Source organism: Pagrus major, chromosome 14 (assembly GCF_040436345.1).
Source record: "Pagrus major chromosome 14, Pma_NU_1.0".
In the NCBI taxonomy this organism is placed as follows: Eukaryota; Metazoa; Chordata; class Actinopteri; order Spariformes; family Sparidae; genus Pagrus; species Pagrus major.
Window position 1 is genome coordinate 24,072,150 of NC_133228.1, and position 22,250 is coordinate 24,094,399.

General features: G+C 42.3%; 1 protein-coding gene across 1 annotated transcript in view; it reads right to left on the reverse strand.

Moving 5' to 3' along the window:
- LOC141008175 (thyrotropin-releasing hormone-degrading ectoenzyme-like) overlaps positions 1-22,250 on the reverse strand; it is a 188,517-nt gene that overhangs the window by 111,399 nt on the left and 54,868 nt on the right. The window contains exon 5 of the mRNA XM_073480421.1: positions 13,342-13,468. Within this exon, the coding sequence (XP_073336522.1) occupies positions 13,342-13,468 (127 nt within the window). The remainder of the gene's footprint in view (positions 1-13,341; positions 13,469-22,250) is intronic.

The window sequence follows — 22,250 nt, forward strand, 5'->3', positions numbered from 1 at the left end:
CCGGGAAGTCGAGCTTTCCGAGCAGCTTTCATATTACATGCAGTTACGTTTTCACATTCTGTTGATAATGTTAGTTAATATTTGAGGTCACACAATAACACAGAGAAACACACTGGTTGAAGCAGCGGTGCACCACAAACTCCTGTATTGTGAGAGACAGAAAATGATGCTTTTGTCAATGGAGTCTGGTGGCTCTGAAGAGAGCGATGTACCGATGTAAAGGCCACAACAGATACTTTTTTGACAAAAGTGGGGTAACCACATGCCAAAAATTCTCAAAGCAAAGGCAGACGAATCTCAGCCAGCAGAGTTTGAGTTGATAGGAAAATACTAGGAACTCAGATACTGTTGTGCAACACACAAGCCTCGTTATATTTATCTTTTATTGAAAACGCCCTTTACAGCGTGTCAGTTTTTCCCCGTGGTATCGGATATCGATAAAAACATCTACTGCTGCTCTGAGATATTCCAGCAGCGAGGCCGCAGCTCACTGGTGAACAGGCTGAGTGTAACTCATCCAGACAGTCCGGTGATTAAATGTCTCTAATTGGTACTTTTAAAGACACGGCGAGTGTGTATGTGCGTGTGTGTGTTTTGCATAATAAGCTGTGTTCTTGCATTGACGTGACACTAATAGCGACACTCACACACACACAATGAACATCGAAATCACGGAAGTCTTGAGGTTTGAGATTTTCTGGTTTCTGTCTCCTGAAACTGTTGATCTCCCTTCACCCTTCTGTATCTCTTCCCACGAGTCGTTTAACTCATCTTCTGTTGATCATTTCCCTCAGAGAAGTCCAATCATTGTCTGACACTGAAAGCACAGTCCTGTGAAGATACTCACAAATGTATTAAAGTAATGAGACTCTCTGAAGAGATAACGTACACGTCCAAAATTTCAACAAAACAACCTGAAACGCTCCAAACAAGCTGTCAGCTTTATGGACTTCCTGTCAGTGGAGGAGTTCACAGGATAAATAACCTGAACGGGTATAAAAGGAAGAACGTTGCTGAAGTCTCACAGCAGCCTCGAAGGTGCTCTTTGTAAGAAAAGTTGATTTTTGAGTCACCCAAATCAAATCTTCAAATTCTGATGCCCTTTGCTTGGCGGCCGACCCGACCTACAATCCAAAAAGTATTTGACGAGCTGGCGATCAGACACAACAATCTACTTTCTTACAAACTGGACTTTTAATATGCCCAGAAGCTAAAACTGACCCATCAATCAACCAACCAGGACTGACTATCCACAACGTACCAGAAGGGTTCAGTGGTGAAATCAGTAAAAGTTCATCAACTCCCAAACAGAACTCAGACAAACTGAAAGCTCGTCAATGTTTCTTCTCACAAAAGGTTTCTGATCCATCTTTCAGGTAAGTGCTTTTCTGTCTACGTTCCAGCACTGACTGCCAGCACTGATGTGCTGATTTGCAGAACAAGAGATGTCAAGACTTGTTCGATGATGCAACCACGTTTCATTAAAGGTCCTATTTGTAAGAAAAGTAGATTTTGAGCCTCATTTCAAACTCGTAAAATACTGACGCTGTGAGATGGTGGTGATCCGACATACCAACAACATTTCTTACAAACAGGACCTTTGAGGCTTGGTTGTGTTTAGACAGAGATCATGGTTTGAGTTACTCAACGTTATTTCAACCCAAAGTATGTGAACTGTTTGTCAGCAAGCTTTATTTTTAAGTTTAGCTGAACGTTGAATATTTATTTATTTTACCGTGGAGTCCGTCACGTGTGAAACCGACACTAGAGATGTCAGCAGAGCGTCGTGAGATTGTCGTCGTCTTGGATATGACTTGAATTGACATGTTTCAAGTTAGAACTTTCAATAAAGTGCAGTAGAAATATCAATTACCTGCACTTTGTTTTTACAATTCTTCACTCGTCTTTTCACAGTGAATCCACAAAACCATGCTGTCTGCAGGATCTACACTGTGCAGGCTGAAAACACTTTGGCATTCAAACAGAGATACAACAATGACTAATATATATGTGTGTTATGAGCAGCTCCAGCTCCCGTGAGGTCTTGGGCAGCTTTGAACCAACACCCCCACCCCGAGGCCCCACAGAGCGTCAGAAAAAAGCCTCTTAAGCGCGTCCATAAACCCTCGATACAGTTCTTTGTTTTAGTTGAACAGCAGCGATCAGCTTGTTAACCCTGAACCTGATGTTGTCTCCGCAGCTGAAGAGGCTCTCTGCTCTCCTCTGTGAAATCAATTCACCTCAGTATCTCCTCAGGATCTGAGAAGCTGAGTCTCATCTGTGACTGTCGTCCTCCAGCTCTTTGGAAATAATCCCTTTAAACTCCTCTCAGAGGTCCTGGATGGTTTTGGCTCTGCTTTGCTCACTGCTGGAAATAAATTCCTCACCTCTGGCTGTTTCCCAAACTGCTTTGAAACAGAGACAGCGTCCTAAAGAGACCCGACGTTCATCCATCCTGTCCTCTGAACCGCAGACCAACCGCCAAATTACCTTTCAGTGGTGAGGTCATAGGAAGAAATTGCCGCTAAAAGACTTTTGAAGAAGATAACAGCGATAACATCTCCATTCATTTTCAGCCTGCTTTGTGCCGGCAGCACAGAAACAGCCAGCCGAGTCGTTCTTTAAAGGGCCGAAGAGCACAAAGAGCAGCCGCATCTGATAGGAAACTCATTTGTGCAAAAAGTGGATGTCATGATTTTAAATTGGTATGTTACCTCCAATAAAACGCCGTCTTAATGACCCAGGATTTCTGTTTCTGTAAATCACTTTGAAGGAGAGATGTGAGGGACAGTTTAATGTGGGTTATTGTACTTTGGCCACTTAAAATTATAGTCATCGTCCAGCCAAATCGGAGACGTGAGACACATTTTCAGATACTCTTGCTGAGGATATTATTATCACTGATGTCCATCGCACATAAATACCCATAAATCCTCTTATGAATCATAGAGAAAGACACTTACAACTGCAGAACTTGTCTGAGAAATGTAAAATTTTAAAGTTTTCTTCAGGATTATTTGAACTCCAGTGATTACATTGCTATTTTTGCTCATCTTCAAATGTTTCACATCTCTACAATCTGCACAACTTAAAGTTAAAGACTGTGTATGTTAATACGAGGGAGGCAAATTTTAATTAATTTCTTTAATCGATAGTCGACTGCCTTAACGATTATTAATAATTCATCAATAATATATGAAATATGGTGAACATCTTTAGCAAACTGTTTTAACCTCTGACATGATCTGTGTTTGATGTAAAGTTATTGAATTTTAAACAAAATTACACAAATTAATGTTCAACAACTGGCAACAAAATCAAACACTGAAGCTATTAAATACCAGTATTTTGTGTTTTACTTGGATATATTTGAAAAGCAAACATCTGTAATCTGTTATTGTAAAATATGTTTTTATTGTATTTGTGCTGCCTCTGATTGTCAGTAAAGACATCTTTACTTCTTAGCAGCGATTAATGATTAAAAATTAGCATCCATAGTTAATACACCATAAGAATTGATAAAAGTATTTATATCGTGTTACGAATTTTAAAAATAAAAATGCTGCATGTATTTTCATGAAATTTAACTCAACAAAACAAATCGTATTGATCGCAAACAATTCTGAATTTAGAAAACTGAGCACAATACTTCTGAGCACGTTAAGCATCGTGTCCTTTTTTAGGCTTTTTGATAGTTTTATCTACAATTTCTACCGAGGTATTTTCCCGATCACTTTATTGCACACACCAAATGTTGTTAACATCACGACGTCAACAACGAGGCTGCCGAACGACCGACCATAGTTCAGCTCAATCCAACACTTTGATCAATAACGAGACTCAAACTGACTAGATTTCTAAAAATTGACAGATTACATTTATGCATCCTTGGAGGATGAAACCTGTTAATTAATAAGCTGATAACCTTCCCTCTAGCGCCATCATCAGGACAGATGTTGCAGCTTCAGCTCCACTATCCTGCAAGGTCCCATTTTAGCTACGTCATCTGTATGTTATTTGTCTTCCCCCCCAATTTCTCTACTGTGAAGTGTAAGAACATTGGCACAAAGTCCAACAGTTCCCCCAGAGAGGGTAAGACGCCGCAGCCTCAGGAAGCCTGAAGAAGGATCCCGGCTGGTTCACGTCTTCCACATTTATGAATGAGGCAACATCTTGGATCACATTATCCAGTTCCCTCAATAAATCCATGGTCTAGAAAGTATCACACATGTACCCGAGTGGGAATAAAAGTATATCAAAGTCATCCACAAGAAGCAGGAAATCCTCCAGGATTCTTCTTCTGGGGATTGGGAGAGCCCGGAAAAACAAAAAGAAAAATGTTACCAGATCCCAGACAGCTTTGAAGTAGGTGGAGAGCCAGCTTAAAAAAAATAATATATTTACAATGGATAAAGAGGAAAAATACTTAACAAGCTCCTCTGTTTCACAGACGTAACCGGAGAGAGTGAAAGCTGCAGGATCAGTGAGGACGATTGTGGAGCAGCAGATGAGGCGTTCAGGGACCGTTCCAGATTTTATTATGTAAGTCGATGAGACAGTAAACTTTCGGAGATTATTGTGGAATGATTGAGGGTTTTATTTGCGGATTTAGTCTTTGCGGGGAAAACAAACATATTTTCTGGTGGTAAAACGTGTTTGTCTCCATTATGAGTCGACACAGGAACAATAACTACTGTAGCTTTTGCTCTTTGCTTACGAGCTTTAGTTCAGGGGATTTTGTGAAGGTGGCTTGTTGCAGAAACCTTTGGTTGTTTTTGCAGTTAAGAAGTTCTGTTTGTCAGCATCATCGTCTTTATTTTAGTTTCCACTTTGGTGTGTGAATGATTCATGTTTACCAAAAGTTTTTGAATCAGTCCAGTACATCGTCTCAGCTCCATTGTAAATGTGTCGCGGCCACCAACTGAGGCGATCTACCGGACCGATTCCAAAACTTTTTGTAAGTATGAATCACAGCACAATCACACCAAAACACATATAGATCAACTGTGGAAGCAGCTTCTTACGAGCCATATTGGTGTTTGTTGTTAGGAGGCGACCTCTAGTGGCTGCAGTAATTATTACAGCAGCAAAGGAGGAAGGCGGGGGAAGTAGTTTCAAGGATGAAAAAGTCAGCTTTAGGACTTAAGGTGGACGGTCGGGATGAAAAAGCACAGGACTTTCTTCCAGGAGACCGCCAATGTTGAGTTATTTTACCTTACTGTTGGGTTATGTCACGTATGTAACGTAATGTACATAATGTTGGTACGTTTGTAGCTGAATGTACATAAGTAACAAAGTTATTTTAATCTAAACAACAATGTTTTCCTAACCAAACTGCGACTGTGTGACAGGCTAACAGCAAAGTAGCGTGACGTTAAACCAAAACAATGAACTGATAGATGCTAAAACGTCATATAAACACTCACTGTTACATAAACTTTAGATTTAGTTCTTTGTAACCACAAAAACACAGATTAAGTGCAACTTTAAACACAATGAAAGAAGAAGAATGAAAGTAGTTTTTGACAAACTACTGAGTTTCAGTTAACTGAATGACTTTCAGCAACAAAAGCAGTAAACTAGTTTTGAGTTTGAAAATGTTCACTGTGCCCTGAAGAGGTCGAGGATAAGATCCCTCTCTTCAGTATTTCACATCGTGTTCTGTGGTGCCGTTTCTCCGGGTTACACATATATTTTGTGCTCCAGCCTTTATTGAAGCAATCTCATTCTGGGTGAAATATTGAAATCTGAGACGACGTGTTTTTTATGGCTGCAGCTTTTGCATCAAATGGAAAATATTCTAGATGTCCCGAGCACCGTTTTATATGCATTTCCCCCCAAATTCAGCCTGATGTGTGTGATGTCTTTGGACACTCTGGGGTCCTCGCCAGAATTTCAAATACAGTTCTGTCAGGCGATTCGATGCTCGACAGGGGAAAAGAGGTTCAATTTCTTGTATTATTGCCGCCTCTTTCATTCTGTGGGGAAACTTTGTAAAGTCACTGCGGTCTAAAAAAGATTGTCTTCCTCACTTTATTGAATATTAATGCTAAATTCTTTCAAACAGCTCCGAACGAAGCGGACGGACCGACTGACTGGAAGAGACTTTCGGCTTTCAGCTTCACTGAGGCAGCAGCAGGCAGACAGCTGACTGGCCTGCAGCTCTGAGTGTGTGTGTGTGTGTGTTGAATGTGTGTGTGTGTGTGTGTGTGCAAGTGTGTGTGTTTCAGTTCAGTCCATCTGTTGTTGTGTGTCGGCCCGAGGCGACGGCATGAGAGAGAGAGCGAGAGACAAAGAGGAAAGAAAGAAAGAAAGAAAGAAAGAAAGAAGGATGGAAAGAAAAGATGAAAAGATGAAAAGACACAAGTGAGGGAATGTAGGTGCACATTTGTGTGTGTGTGTGTGTGTGTGTGTGTGTGTGTGTGTGTGTGTGTGTGTGTGTGTGTGTGTTGGACCTCAGGCGGTGCTGTCTGTGTGTCTCTGTGGATCCCAGATGGAGCCAGAACTCAACAGAACACATTAGTCCACTTGGCGTGTTCACACACACGTTCAGACACACTCAGATATTCAGCGTTAATTCTCCTGACAGTCGGATCACCTGAGCCTCGGCTCGCTCCGCTGCTGCAAGATTTCTGCTCCACTGGAACAGTCAAATGAATTCCTACGGAAGCCCGGAGAGGCCCGTTATCGCTCCTTCAGTTATCTCTCCACTTCTGCATTGAACAGAACGAGAGGAAAAACCAGCTCCCCAGCTGGGACGGAGTTTCTGCAGAAAGCGAAGGAGCTCTGGGTTTGGTTTGGGGTAAAAATAAAGGAGGGAAGGAAGGGATGAAGAAGGTAAGGATTTGTATGCTCCACTGGATCCATCATTTCTGTAGCTACAGCTACAGATTTTATACGTAGACTCATCTGCTCTCCAACTGGTCCCAATTCAACACATATACACACACATATATATTTATATATATATATATTTCAGCTCTCCTGGTGCTCGTCTTTACCTTTGGGAGGGACAGGAAAGGAGATATTTCTCCTCTTTCTTATAATCCTGTGGAGTTTGAGATGAGAAAAAGTTTCAGGTAGACTGGGGTAAACCTCAGCAGGCTGCCTCACCACAAAAATGTATGTGTTAGACGACAGTTCAGCTTGAAGTGGGAACGGCATGTACAGGTGACAACAAGGAGTCAAAACACTTCTACAGGGAGATGAAAGTCATTAACTACAGTCACAGTGAAACAGTTGGAACGACGGAAGAAAAGTTTATGTGTTTCCTAGGACGTATCCTCAGTATCGTGCTGTATTGTTAGAATTATTTGGCACAGACGCGCACAAATTTGATTTTACCTTCCGTTATGTGTGACAACGTTGAAAAGTACTCACTGGTAACTGGTAACATGCATTACTTTTATATTTATTGTTAATAATCTGTCTTGGGTCTATTAATTGCCGTCCCTGGTCAGAAGTGTCTTTCTCTCCAAATGCTACTGATGAAACGTGACTTTCTGTGAATAACAACAAAGTTTCCATTTTTTCTATTTCCCCGACATTTTCTTGATCCCAACCCACCGTTCCAGTCTTGCGATAAGCAGTTTACGGTCAGCTGCATCAGATGCCACAAAGGTCTGAAAGTATTGAAATAGCACAGTCTTAATAAACTCCTGACAGAGCCGATTCATCCCTCTGGTGCTCCCTGACACGATCGAAAGGCTTCAAATGTGCCACTCTCACTTAGAAATGATTTGAGATGCTCGTAAACAACTTTTTCTGGAATTTTAGATAAAAATCGACGCTTGAAAACTGGACTAAAAATGGATAAAACAAAAGAACAGTTGAACCACTGCGTGTTTATAACTAGAATGAACCTCAGTAGAGTGCATACCTCCACCAAGGCCCGACAAAGCCTAGGTGGTCGGCCTTGGTACCTTTCTGTGTCCCTTTTGGTCGTAGTTGCAGGTTTCTATCTCTGTATGTTCTGATGAAGCAGCTGACAAAAGACTACCTTCTCTGAAAACATATTAAAAACTACATAAACTTAAAAAACACCTGATTTTTTCATTCCCAGAGAAATTCATGAAAATGTTAATTGAGAAAAGAAATTAAGAGGAAATTCCTGGATGCACACCAGGAGTTAATGGGGTCTAATCTGGGATGAGACGCATCCTCCATCCAAGTTTTGTGGAAATCCGTTGAGTAAATTTCGTGTAATCCTGCTGACAAACAAACCAACAAACACGGAGGGAAACATCACCTGCTTGGCGAAGGCAACAAGAAGGAAAACAACCTGCAGGAAGGCAACAAATGCTGAGGCCGACGGTATCACATACCTCTTTTAGAAGGAGTAAATGAATGTGGTCAGATGGCAAACATCTCCCCACAGAAAGGATTAAAAGTATTCTTTGCATCTGTAGCTGACTGACAGGAGGCTTGAACCAGCGGGGAGAGGCTGAGTTGAGTGACCTTTTAAACAGATGTCTTTTACAACCTGGATACGCTGCGATCACAATGCAATCATACCGCCTGACCGACTGCGTTCACACTGTGACATTTTGACAGACGTGACATGTTGACACCCGGTGTGAGCGGGTTTAAAGTGGAATTTTTTGGTCTGGTGTCGGCACTTGAGGAAAGTTCAGAGGGTCAACGACACAGTTAAGCTTCATCCTCTGGGGGACACGAATATCCACGGTAAATTTAATGGCTCTCTGGAGGGTCAGACGTGGAGATATGTGGACGGACAGATGGACGTCCTCGGGCTCGTCTCTGACGGGACCTAAACCTGAACGACTGACTGTAATTCTTCATCGTTATGATCTGTATCTTCATCCGTCTGCACGCTGCAGTTTCCCCTCTGTCTCTTTAAATTTGTATCTCGGCTCATCATTTCTCTCTCGCTCTCTCAGGGGAGCTCGATGCCCTGCATGACAACAGATGGAGCCCTGAGGCTCTGGGACCACTCACACACACACACACACACACACACACACACACACACACACACACACACACACACACACACAGAGCTGGCAGCGGTGGGGTGGGGTTAGAGGCAAGCTGTGGTAAAGACTGATGTCAACATCAGTATGAATGTGCACACACACTCGCGCTGGCAGAGAATCGTAGTTACGTGGATTTATGTCGACTAACAGGGTGAAAACGCACAGAGCAGATTTATAATGGAAGAATGCGTTCAGTCTCTGCTGACACACGCACACACAAAAACAGGAAGCGTCTGACTAGATTTAAAACAGAAAATCAAATCAAAGAAGAAGAATCGACGCAGAGAGAGTTTGCGCTCACTGCATTTAAGTATTTACCACAGTTCACGCTCGGATTTGGAGCTAATTTGACTTCCAAAACTTCAAAACACTGAGCTGGGAGTGCGTTTGGGGAGTTTGGGACTATCTGGCACATTATCAGCGTTTCCCTCTGTTGAATCCATCCGTCTATTTGAGAGTCTGGCTCCTGTTCAGGACCCAGTGGCAGCACGCAAAGCAACCCAAACATCTTTCTCCCCATCAGCTTCCTTCATGATGACCTGACGGGCCATCAAGTCCGACTCGGCATGCCGGGATCCGCTAACAATAAGTCAAGCCTGTTGCAGCAGAAACACTGAGACTGAGTCTCTCTTCACATCGTCCAGTTTCATCATCACTTGCAGATGAGATGCTGAGACTCAACCCCACCTCCCCAGACAAGAAAGCACCACATTTTCTTGATGGGAGGAGAGCTCAGAGATTACTTTTTTACTTTTTAGTGACAACTACAGTCCACATCTGCAGTATTTGTGCCACATACAATCAAAAAAACAGCGATTGTGGTGTGTTGTTTCCCCAGTAAACACACCGCCCTCTTCAGCTGCTGCAGTCCCTTCTGACCGGTCGGCTGCTGCTATTCTTGGATCATACTCCTCCGTCGGAGTCAGCTCACATGTATAAATGCTCACTACACCGTTACCTTGAGCAAATTTGTGGGTTTGTCTGGTTCAAATTATTGGAAACATTTTGGATAATCACACAATCATCACACAACTCAACAAAATATAAAACAAAAGTCTAAATCACTTTTAGACATTTTAATGCAGAATTCGTAGTTATTATATCTTTAAACAGTATATCACAAAGCTCGTCCCATCTTCCTTTTATCATCTTAGAACTGATTTTAGGCTCTCGTTGTTACTTTCAGGGCTCTTTGAGGCCTTGTACCTTCCGATATTCTGACTTTTTAGTACTATACTTGTGTCACGGCCTAATACCAGTGGAGAGTCTTCACAGTCAGGGCCCGGAGGCTCATCCTGCCCGAGGGAAAGAGGTTAAGTCTGAGCATCTTTGAAATCTCCTCTTAGAAAATAACTTCATCCCAGAGTTTATCCTGATGTTACTTGAATTGTCTTTTTGATATTACTGGAATTGTTTTTCTTGTAAAATCTACAGATTGTGAACCACTTTGTAACCTTGGTTTTGAAAAGTTCTTTATAAATAAAGAGTAGTATCATTTTAAATTACAGGAGCACCATAAAGACTCTCCAATCTCCCTTGTCCCGTGCTGCTCTGAAGCTCTGATCCCAAAGATATTGCAGAAGCAAAAAAAAAGCTGAGGATATCTCTACATGATATCGAGAACAAATGCAAGGTGTTGGCACCCTGGAGGACCGAACCTGAGCTGGCTCTGGCCGACATATTGTCACCAGTTTTGGCTCGGTTATAAGAATGTGGGCCTGGTTTCATTTGGAGGGAAAATCGGCTCCATTTAGCAGCACACAGCCAAGCTTTGGGCAAATGTTGACTCCTGGAATCAGACCAACGGGGGGTAGATTCTGGTGCGTCATCGATCATGAGGCTGGCATGAGCCCAGCAGATAGGTGTGCCAGGTTTACTAAAGGACACGGCTGGGCAGAGATATTTTTGCTACCTGAGTCTGAAGCATCCTGAACAGAAAACACCAGGTTCGCTTGTGTTTTCAGGACATTTCGACCAGTAGCAACGATGGCCTGGCACACAATGTATCAATGTTGCTCCAGCAAGATGAAGACTTGTGATCATAATATAATGTTTCACATGTTAATAACTTGTCTTAACATAAAGTGTTGAGAGTGCTAGAGGCTCTGTGAGGCTGTACTTTCAATTTTATGTTGTGACAACACGGCTTATGCTTTGGTTAGGTTTCAGGCACAAAAACTACTTGACTGACAAAGATATCTGGTTCTGTCACTGCAAAACATCTGGAAATTGTCCCGACGACTTGTTAAAATGACGCAATTTTCAGCTGCAATTTGTCTCGATGTCAAGTCAAGAATATCCGCTTTTGTTGCCACGAACACGGTTGGAAAATGTGGTCTCTTGTATGAAAATAACTAGTCGTTTCGGGCTTGAAAATGATGAGATACAGATACAGATGACAGTTAGGAGCTTCTATGCCCACCCTGTTGCCTGCAACAGCAAACGAGTGATTTCATATACAGGAGACCCCCTTCCTTGTTCCCTCCCCTCTCTCCTGAGCCACTTACATGCTAGCCTCCAGATGACTGATGTGTCATGTCGCCAATGAGATTTCAAATCCATGAAAATAAATTTAAATGGGTTTTAAAGCCTTAAGCTTGGCAGTTATGCGAGTTTATCTTTGTATTAGCTTTGTTTTTCCACCTAAGCACCTACTTATTTGCACAAAGTCAGTGTAAAAAAGGAAATATAGACTTATAATGAATTCAATGCTTATGTTGCTCTCAAGAAGCGGAACTTTGAAGTCACAAAACAGTATTTTTTTTATCTCAGACACCTGGATATTTAATCAAAAAAAACATGTGTTAAAAGCCCTTTTTAAGATGTCAGAACTTCTCTGTCACCCAGTTCAAAACAGACTCCTTCTAAGCTCCTGACAGGCCTTTCCACCTGATGTCTTTATGTGGCCTGGCCTGCACCATAGCATGGAAGAGCCTGTTAATGCAGCTAATATCAGTGGAAAGGTCAGGGAGGGAAAGTAAATGTCAAACCTAATCTGAGCGGGTGAAGAAAAAAAACAGGAAGCTTTGAGTGAAAGTGAATTTGTAATGTGATGAATGAATGTGGACAGGAGGGAGGTGTCTGACATATACAATATGGAGGCACAGTGATCACATTAGTTTGTTTGGGCGCAGAGAGGAGAAAAGGAAATGCACCGCTGTGACACGGCTAATTGATTCTGGCAGAACAGAGGTGTAAAACACAAACAATTATGAAGACAGAAGAAGAAGAAGAAGAAGAAAGGCAGGGGGGAGTGAAATCTGACTTCTCTGAAATGATTCATTAACTTGAACAGGAGAGAAGGAAGTGTAAACATCAAACAGTCACACACAACTGGAGGTGGAGCGAGAACCAAAACCTGAAGCCCAGAGAGAAAAACTGAGTGCCAGTGTCGAATGCCAAATGTTCATCTCCTTTCAGGACTCAAACTCCAGGTCTATTCAGGGCTTCAAATCAAGCACTGCCACAAAAATGGCATTTTAAATAGAGTAAGAAAAATAAAGTATCACAAGTGACACTTCTTCTCCTTTCAGCGTTTAAACTTCGACTGTTACAAAAATCTCTTTAACGGCGGCCATTTTACATCAACTGCCACTTCAGCTTCTTTCAGTGCATCAACTTCCTGTCTTAGTTCATTTCAAGTCATTCGAGTGCACCGACACCAGCTGTTACTTCAATACAAAGTCATTTTTTCTTCAAAGAATGAAATTTGAAGACACGTCTTCATTCTGCTGTGGTCATTTTCTTCACTTTCATTTAATTAATTTGGTAACGAGTTACCTCAGCAGTCAATAATAACAATCATCCAGATGAAGGTACAGAGTCAGTACAACAAGGTGCAGTCCTCACTTTAATACCTCACCTTGCTGAGTATTAACACAATCCTTGTTTTCATTTAATGTAATAAGCTCAAACTCTCAAATGCACCAGTGTTTAATGTCTGAACACAAGAACTGACCGAGGTTCAATTCCCAGACTTAATCACAGTGCACATCCCCCCGACACACAGGAAGAAGAGGAGGACACGGTGTTTTCTTTGCCTGATATGAGCACAAAGTGATGAACCCAACAGAAACTGCACGAAGGACAAAGAATTGGCTGACTTCCCTGAAACTGGCAGCTCAGGAAGGAGAAGCTGTTTTCGTTTCCTGCATCAGATCAGCAGGGTGAAACAAAGTGCAGGTTTTATTTAATTGAAGCTGACAGGAAATTAACACATCAGAGCGACAGTTTCTTTCCATCTTTACCCCAATCTGGCAGCAGCGCAGAGGGACGCAGCCCAAAACTTTCAACAACAACACGACCGGACCGCGTCAAAGGAGGAGGCGGACGTCAGCAGCCTTACCTAGCTTGGGCAGTGAGTACTGAACTTTAAAGTAGTCCTGGTAAAATCCCAGGAGCCTCTTGGTGATGTGGAGAGCGTAGTCCCCGGCTCCGCTGGAAATGGCATCCGGCCGAGCGTACAGACGGATCTACAAGCAAAGGCACAGACAAGAAGAAATGGAATCAGGCCGATTTTAATAGAGATGGATCTAAAAACAGATACAGGGAGGAAATGGAATTAGTGCATGCTCAGCTCTGCAGAGAACAAACTGGAATTAAGCCAAGTTTTTATACAGAGAGGGAAATTAAATTTGGCAGAGTTTACAATCAGATCTACACAGAGACACAGAGCAGGGCTGAGTGTGCGTTAAACTCTGCGGAGGAAATAACACGATCAGGTCGGGTTTAAGTTCACATCTGCAGAGAGGCAAATTTAATTTTCTGTCCAAATGTACACAGACACAAACAGAAATGGAACCAGGCCGGCGTTGGGCGGGTCAGGTCTCAAGAGAGAATAAGTGAATCAGGCCGAGATCGTGTTCGGCTCTCCAGACAAACTATAACAGAGTCGGGTCGAGTTTTGGTTCAAATCTGCAGGAAGAAAAATGGATTCACAGCCGCGAGCGGACATCATCGACTTTAAGATGCAGAGGAAAATACATAAAAGGGAGATAAAAGTTGTGCTTCAGGTGGATTCTGATAATTCACACAGTCAAAGTCAAATATTGATGATGTGATATCACTGATGCAGAGAGAGTTTTCATTACTGTGCCGGTTATTTAAAGTAGAGCACGAGTCTCTGCTGGATAGTTAGCTGCTAACAATCCTGGTGACGGACCGTCTGCGTGATCAGATCATGTGAGGGAGGATCACAAGTGTCATGTCCTTTATTTCCTCTCTAAAATCCACATTTCCTGGTTTTTATCACGTTTTTCAGCTCGTAAATAAACAATCTGCTTCATCTTGAACAGGACATACAGTCCATCTGTCAGTCACAGACACACGAGAGCCGATCAGCCAAACTCTCTAATCAATAATCAATACAATGAGGTCACATGACAGCTGCAACGAACCAATCAGCATGCAGGGAGGGGCAGTGACCTCAATGAAACAACACAGTGTGACTGCTGACTGTGTGTGTGTGAATCTCCACATCCACGAATGAAACTGTGATCATCACTGTTGGTTTGACATCCAGGAGGTTTGAGGTCAGGATTTATATTTACTGATGTAACACCGAGCAGTCAGAGCATTATAACTCATGTCAGGTTGTGGCTGAAGGTAAACTCAGCTTCTTCAGTGCAACTCGTTTCACTTAATTGACCACAAAACCACCAAAAACGTGATCAAAGCTCCTCCAGCAGCATAAATGCTTCACCCTTCTCCTTCTTCTCTGTCTCATTCTGCCACGTTAACACAAAAAAAAGCTTCTGAACACATGCAAAGTGTTCGTAACTGCCATCGAAACACAAAAACAACACTCCCTCTTGTGGTATCGACTTAATGAGTTGTTTGCTGGAAGTTAATTTTTTTTGGTGGATGGTAAATTAATATATTATAGTTTCTGTCATGTGGAGTTTCTTTTTGTCATTTTTTTAACAAGCTTTGGAAAATGTTCCCAACAGTCTCGTCTTTTTTATGCCTTTTCATTTGCTGCTGGCTAGCTTGCTAAATTGTTAGCCTGTCTTTCATGCGACGTTCTGATGTTGTAACCATCAGACGTAACCATAGACACTTAAAGCTAAATGCTAACATCAGAATGCTGTCGATGTCCGGATGCTGATGTTTAGAAAGTGAAAAAAAACAAACTTTTTCAGCCGTCGTAAGAAAGCTGCATATGGAGCCAGAGTGTGCTATATTAACATTCGTCACAATATAACTTTAGGGTCATTAATTGCATGTCTTTGGTCATAAACAGAAAAGTGTTGGACAGTTTGGTGATGGTGCGAGAGGAAACTTCAGAGATTCATCAGTATTTTGCACAAACGTGAAACCTGTTCAGTTTTGGTTTGAACACCTAATTTTGAACAATTATGAGCTTTTCACCCCCAAAAAATAAATTACTTGATAAACCGCAAAGTTGGTTCCCAGCTGGAACCAAAGAAAAGCAGGATTTCCTCGAACTAAAGTGTGAATCTGATATTCTACAGGTTGTTTTACGTTGATGACGTATCTTTGATTACAACAGCCACAGAACCAGAGCTAATGAGGCGGAAAAATGGAAAGTAGGAAAATCAGACGATCGTCTAAGTCAGTAGGAGTTATAATCTGGGAACCGTGAAGCATTTGTTGAGATATCTAGACCAGCAGTCAGACTGACATCCCAAGAGTCACGACACTTCTAAAAATAAAAATAAAAACAAACATCTTCTAGAAGTTCAGTTTCTGAAGGACAGAGAAAGTTCTGTGAATCTCACTGTTGATCTGCAGAAAACAGACAACAGCAGTTTGTGTTTTGCTCTGCAGCCTCATTGAAAATAAAAGTATTAACACAAACTTTGTAATTGAGATTTTTAACTGACTTTGATGCCGACTTGTTTGTTACCGCGGCATCAATCTGCCCGTCTCCTGTGATCCTGCAGCTCCGTCAGAAACGTTTCACTTCACTGACTCCAAGCTGATTCTTTAAACTGAGGTGAATCTCAGGCTGACAGACACGCAGACATCTGCTCCATCTGAGGCCAAAAAAAAAACTGTTTCTGAGTTAAAAGCAATTTGGCGAGTTTTGCAGGAGAAAATGAGCTGCTGCTGCCTGATCGGACAGATACGTAGTGTTTGTGGTGAGCCGGGCTAATCTGAGTGTATAACATCTCTTCAAACTGCACACGGAGACACGACAAGCTAGCATCTGTTAGCATCTGTTCATCATTCTGAGGTATGAAAGTATTACGCAGAGCAAAGAACGTGAGGAAAATGAAGGTCAAATAAGGGAACGAGGGAAGTGCGTCTGCCTGGACGGGAAGAAGCTTTGTTACCTCGGTCACTATCCCCAAGTAACTGTGGAGCAACTGAGGAAACTCCACTGACGGAGGAGGTGAAGAAGGTGAAGAGGTAGAGTGATAGAAACCGAGGTAGACGGGGATCCTTATCGTGGTTCAGACAATCTGCTTTCCTGTATCCGTTCTTTTAATACGTATTTATCAGAAATCCATAAACAGACTCCGAATTGTACAAATTGATTTGGAATTAAGTGAAATCCAGAAAAAAAGGGGCGGGAAAACAGACAAAGACAGGAAGTGGAAAGGAAAAGACGACACGTGAGGATAAACTTTCAACATAAAACAGGAAATCAACCGAACTAACACCTCGGACAATAACAGTTTTACTGTGAAGTTTGGAAAATGATGTTTGAGTCCCTCTGAAGTGGAGTAGAAGCACCACATCATTGTATTCAACTACAGTACTCGAGTAAATATACTTGATTACTTTCTATCTCTGGATTCTGAACGTGTGTTTGGATCAGCTGTGAATCTCCTGGAATAACTCACATCTCTGTCAAGCTGCTCTCCTCTGTGTGTTTGTGTGTGTGTGTGTGTGTGTGTGTGTGTGTGTGTGTGTGTGTGTGTGTGTGTGTGTGTGTGTGTGCGATGGACGCAGCAGTTAATTACAAGCTGCTGCTGGTGATATCACTGATCAATATGCATGTATCAGCTGCAGTGAGTGAAAAACAACAAATCTGCCTGCCTGGACACAGCTACAACTGTGTGTGTGTCTGTGTCTGTGTCTGTGTGTGTGTGTGTGTGTGTGTGTGTGTGTGTGTGTGTGTGTGTGTATGTGTGTGTGTGTGTGTTTGTGTGTGTGTGGTTGTTGGATGTTTTACTGTCACAGAGAGAAACCACCGCGCTGTCAGCTGAAGGACGACTGAGACTATCAAACACACACACGGATAAAACACACACACACACACACACACACACACACAGATAAAACACACACACACACACACACACAGATAAAACACACACACACATGCCTCATATCATTTTTCACATAAAGACGGAGGCGGGTGGACACACACACACACACACACACACACACACACACACATACACCCACAACATGATGCAATGCTGCTGTATCACTGCTGTCATTACACACACACACACACACACACACACACACACACAGGTAAACAGCAGTGTCCCAGTACTGTCACTCTGCTCTCCCAGTTCCACTTCCACTCTAATAAATCCTCTTTTCTCTCGGCTGTAAAAACACGTCGGCCTCGGCACAGTCAGCGCACGGCCGACTGTACCTCAGATGCTGTGTGATGTCAGGATGTGTGCGTCTGTTTAACTGCACACACACACTAAACAAAGAGGAAGTGTGTGGTATTAAGATGACTAAACATGAGGATCATTTCACAGGTGATGTGTAGCAGGAAACAGCAGCAGAAAGCCGCCTGATGAGACGACTTTAAGGATTCGTTCAGCTCCAACACAAACAAGTCTCTCTCTTCTCTTTCACGCCGAACACCAAACCCCCCAACACCTGCTAACATCTGGCTTTTGTCTTCAGTGGGAACAATCAGCGTTCATTACCAGGTGAAATGCCTCTGCAGTGTTCACTGTGTTTAGAGACTCAGGCTCTGATTGGCTGTGATGGCAACATGACACCAACTTATTACGACCTGCGTTGATTTTATGCATCTTTTCTGGAAGACTTGATCCCATTTCAGGTTTTACCGCTCATTCTCACCAGGCGTAGTAATCCCCTGAAGAAACGGGACAACCCTTCACGACACTCAAACATCAGCAGGTGACATCGACGGTGTCTATGTTTCCAACATGGCCTCTTTCCCTGTGGTGGTTTCTCTCTTGTTAACGTAGCAACCCGATGCTATTTTCCATTTATCTGATGGAGACAGAAAAGACTGGACTCTTGCAATTCATTCGATCAAGTCATCAAATAAAAACAAACACTGCCTCATCACCAGCTACTGTAGAGTTAGCGAGCTAGCTAGTTAGCTACAGAGACATCTGCAAACTGGTTGCAACTGTTTCCGGCTTGTTATAAAGAAAAGGACCGTTACACACCGGCATGGCAGAGTTTTCATTAAATGCATTTTCCATCACATCTGCCGGCCTGGCTCCACTCGGTTTGATTTCAGCACCTGTTAATCTAAACACGTGTCCTCCGACTGCTTATAATCATATGGATGCTGTTATAAAGTGTCGTGATTGAGATCCTGACCAAAATCACATCACATGATCACCATCAGTAAAGATGGTGATCATCAGTAAAGAAGGGGATCATCAGTAAAGAAGTTGTGGCCCTGATACTACCTCCACTGGCGGAGAAGATTCCCGCCTTTAAAGGCAGTGTTAATGGGGCTAAAGTGGCTCTGCAAATTCAGCAACAAACAAGTTTCATTTGCTAAAAGGGTCCTTATTTTTGATATTGTAATTCATGGCACAATTCAAACAGGATCAATAAATTATTTGTCTGTCTTCATTCACTACCATACAAAGTTTTTCCTAAATAAGGTCCCATGAGGTCCCCAGGAAGGGGCGAGACTTCAGCTCTCTGTTTCTAACTGTTTACTTGACAGCTGAGCGACAGACGCTGACACCACAGTGTCACATCATCATCATTAAAATGAGAAGCGTGGAGCCTCTGACCACGCTGCTGTATTTGATGAGTGAGGAGCGTGAAAAGCACTTTAGGCTTGTTTGATTATTAGCAGCGAGGTGTTGGAAACATTCAGGCAGCAGGTTTCTACTCACAGTTTAATCGACAGACATCACCAGTGTTGGATGATATCAGCTGTCTGTAATTAAAATTAATTCTGCGAGGCTGAAAAAGCATTCTGGCAGTTATCTCACTGTAGAGAAACTCCTCATTAAACTTTCATGGGAATATTAAAATGAACTCTACTACTCAACCAGAAAAACCTGCACTGGCACTTCCAATGTTTGGGAAGAAAAAAGGATGTAAAAGTTAGAAGACTACATCTTTTATTTCGATGCTTCAAATACATATTTTATCACTACGTCTCATCTCCTGCTGTTAGTCTCATGTTCAGGTTGTAGCAGCATCACCGCCCCTGAAACTGCAGCTTTTGTGTCGTCTCAGCCAAGAAAGACACAAATAATCAAAGAGCTACAGCTAATTAGACTTGATACACACTTTTAACAAACAGCAGGTTTTCACAGTAAAGTATCACAGTAAACTACTGTTATTCTGCTTTTACAGTGAATGACAGGTAACTGTTACAACAATTACAATTATTACATTACAACATTACAATATAAATAAAATTGATTTGATTTGATTTGATTTTGGTCCAACCAGGTAGAAAGGCTAACAAGCTAACAACAGGCTAACATGCCTACAAGTAGGTCAACAAGGCACACGTGTTAACATGCTAACAGGCTGACAGGCTAACACCCTAACAAGCAGTATTATTGGATTACTGTGAAAACACATTATATTACTGTAATATTACTGTAAATTAGCACATTTACAATAACTTCAGATGTTTATTACAGTATCGTAATGTAATTATACTTTAAAATACTGTATTTTCACAGTATCATTGTGTCAGGGTTACTGTAGAAACCATATATTACTCTGATTTTCATCTATATTACTGTAAAATAATGACAGTATACTACTTTTAATTACAGTAATAAGTTTTACAGTGCAGGATTCAGATTGAATGCTAAGTGCCCGATCTATTCTCATTAATACCAGCACTCACACTGATGCATACTAATCTAAATCCTGACGCCATTAATATTAATAAACGCTAATAACACACCTAATGTATAAACACGACTACAACCACGTGTCAGTCGTCCTCTCAGATTCTCTCAGCAGGACTGATTTTCCTCTTATTCTGCACATTCTCCTCCTCCACCAGAACTCATCTCGGAGCGCGGCGGCCGGCAGACTGAATATCTGCTCAGAAAGTGGAGGCTTTATTGAAATCGCAGCTTCTTTCGGCGGACCGGCAGCGAGCCGCTGAATTGAGCATCATCTCCGGAGGATTCCTGAAACGCCTCCAGTCATGTTCTCCCAGGTGAGGAGAAACCGGGATGCATTACACTTTTCAATGGAGGCGGTGGAGCTGCTGTGACGTTCCCACTTCAAAGCATCATCATACACACATTCACCGCGTCTCTCAGGGCTGAAATATGCTGATTCAACTGAACTAAACCCATCGCACGGTGGCTGAGCGGTTACTGCTGTCGCCTCACAGGAAGAGGGTTCTGGGCTTAAACCCGACCGGCCGAGTTTGCATGTTCTCTCCGTGCCTGCGTGGATTTCCTCCCACAATCCAGAGACATGTAGGTAAGCTGGAGTGGAAACTTTAAATTGCCACTCGTTTGTGAGTTGTTGGTCACATTTCCTGGATTTGTGACAGGCTGCTCAGGGTCTTGTCAGATAACACATGCTGGGATTCACTTCAGCTGCCTGTGACCCTGCTGAGCAGCTTACAGAAGATATTGATAGATGTATACACTTACATTTTCTGAACCTGAATAAGGTGGTCATTAAATCCAAGACATGAGGAATAATCTGCCTTCAGTCACACGACTTTAACCGGATGAAACCAACATTTTAAGTGCCTGGCTGAGCTTCCACTTTGGCCAATCGATAGCAATTTATTCCAAGGGGTGTGCATAAAACTGTCATAACTGTCATGTTAATGTCAGGTTGTAATAACAAAGACATTGACGATATGTTGTTTTGATTAATTTCAGGATGTCACAACAACCACATTTTTGTCCTGGTTAAAGGTGCGATATGTAAGAATTGGCCACCTGTCGACAGAGACGTTATAAGAGGAGACAAACCGATTATTTCCGACCGCTTCCCCCTCAAAGACAATCATGTGCTTTATCACAGCTGAGCAGGAAACATATCGGCCTACTGTGTTGTTGCACTGACACGAGATTCACCAGCCGATGTGGTGCAGCTGCAGATGGACCTCTAAGAAGCGTAGGAGCGAATATAACGCTGATACACATTATTACCAATGAAGGTGAGGTTACTCATACATCACACATTAAAATGACATTTGTTTAAGTGCTCTGGTGGGACGAGCTGATGATGTCACATTCATGGTACTCTGGATTGAGCCATAAAACCGTGCACATGAAGAGTAGATGTATAATCTGTGATGGAAAAAGCTGTGTAGTTTTTATGTCCCAGTGAAGTTATGGCTCTCTTTTCATTCATATATCCTGAAATAACTGTCTGAGGACGTACCAAGATGGCTGCTGATCGGCAAGACTTGCTCAAAAGGACTAGTTAGCTCACTTAGCTCTGCAGCTGATGGTCAGGAGAGGGAGCTCAAAGCTGTGGGGGAGTGTTGGGGTTTACACCACAAGCACAGGAGCTTTTTGACCCAGACAGAGCTAGCAGGTTAGCATGCTAAATTCAACAAACACAACACAGAGACGTCATAAGCTGTTGTAACATTCTGTGATAGTTTTAGTCAAGGTTATGTTTTCACTTGCGTCCATTTGTTGGTTTGCTTGTTGATTGACTGGTTGGTTGGTTGGTTGGTTGGTTGATAAAGGATCCAGGGAATTCTTCTCACTTTTTTTCCCCCGCAGATTTTTTTTGTTTTGTTGACATCTTTGAACACTTCTCAGTGAATAATGCATGGCTCTTGATGAAAGGCCGGAAAATCAACATCAAATTGAATGTGTGAACTAAAGTTCATGGTAATCAATCCAGTTATTACTGAGAAATTGACAATCAAAACAACACCTGTCGACCTCATGGGACAGTTGGAGGATCACCAAAATCTGGTCTGGGTACCACGAATGTCTGAGCCAAACTTCATGTCAATCCATCCGGTACTTACTGAGATATTTTAGTCTGAACAAGAATGCTGGACTGACACGAGCATCCAGAGCCCCACCACTGTGGCTGCAAATTAAATGACTCACGTGTGAAATTCAGCATTATTTCCAA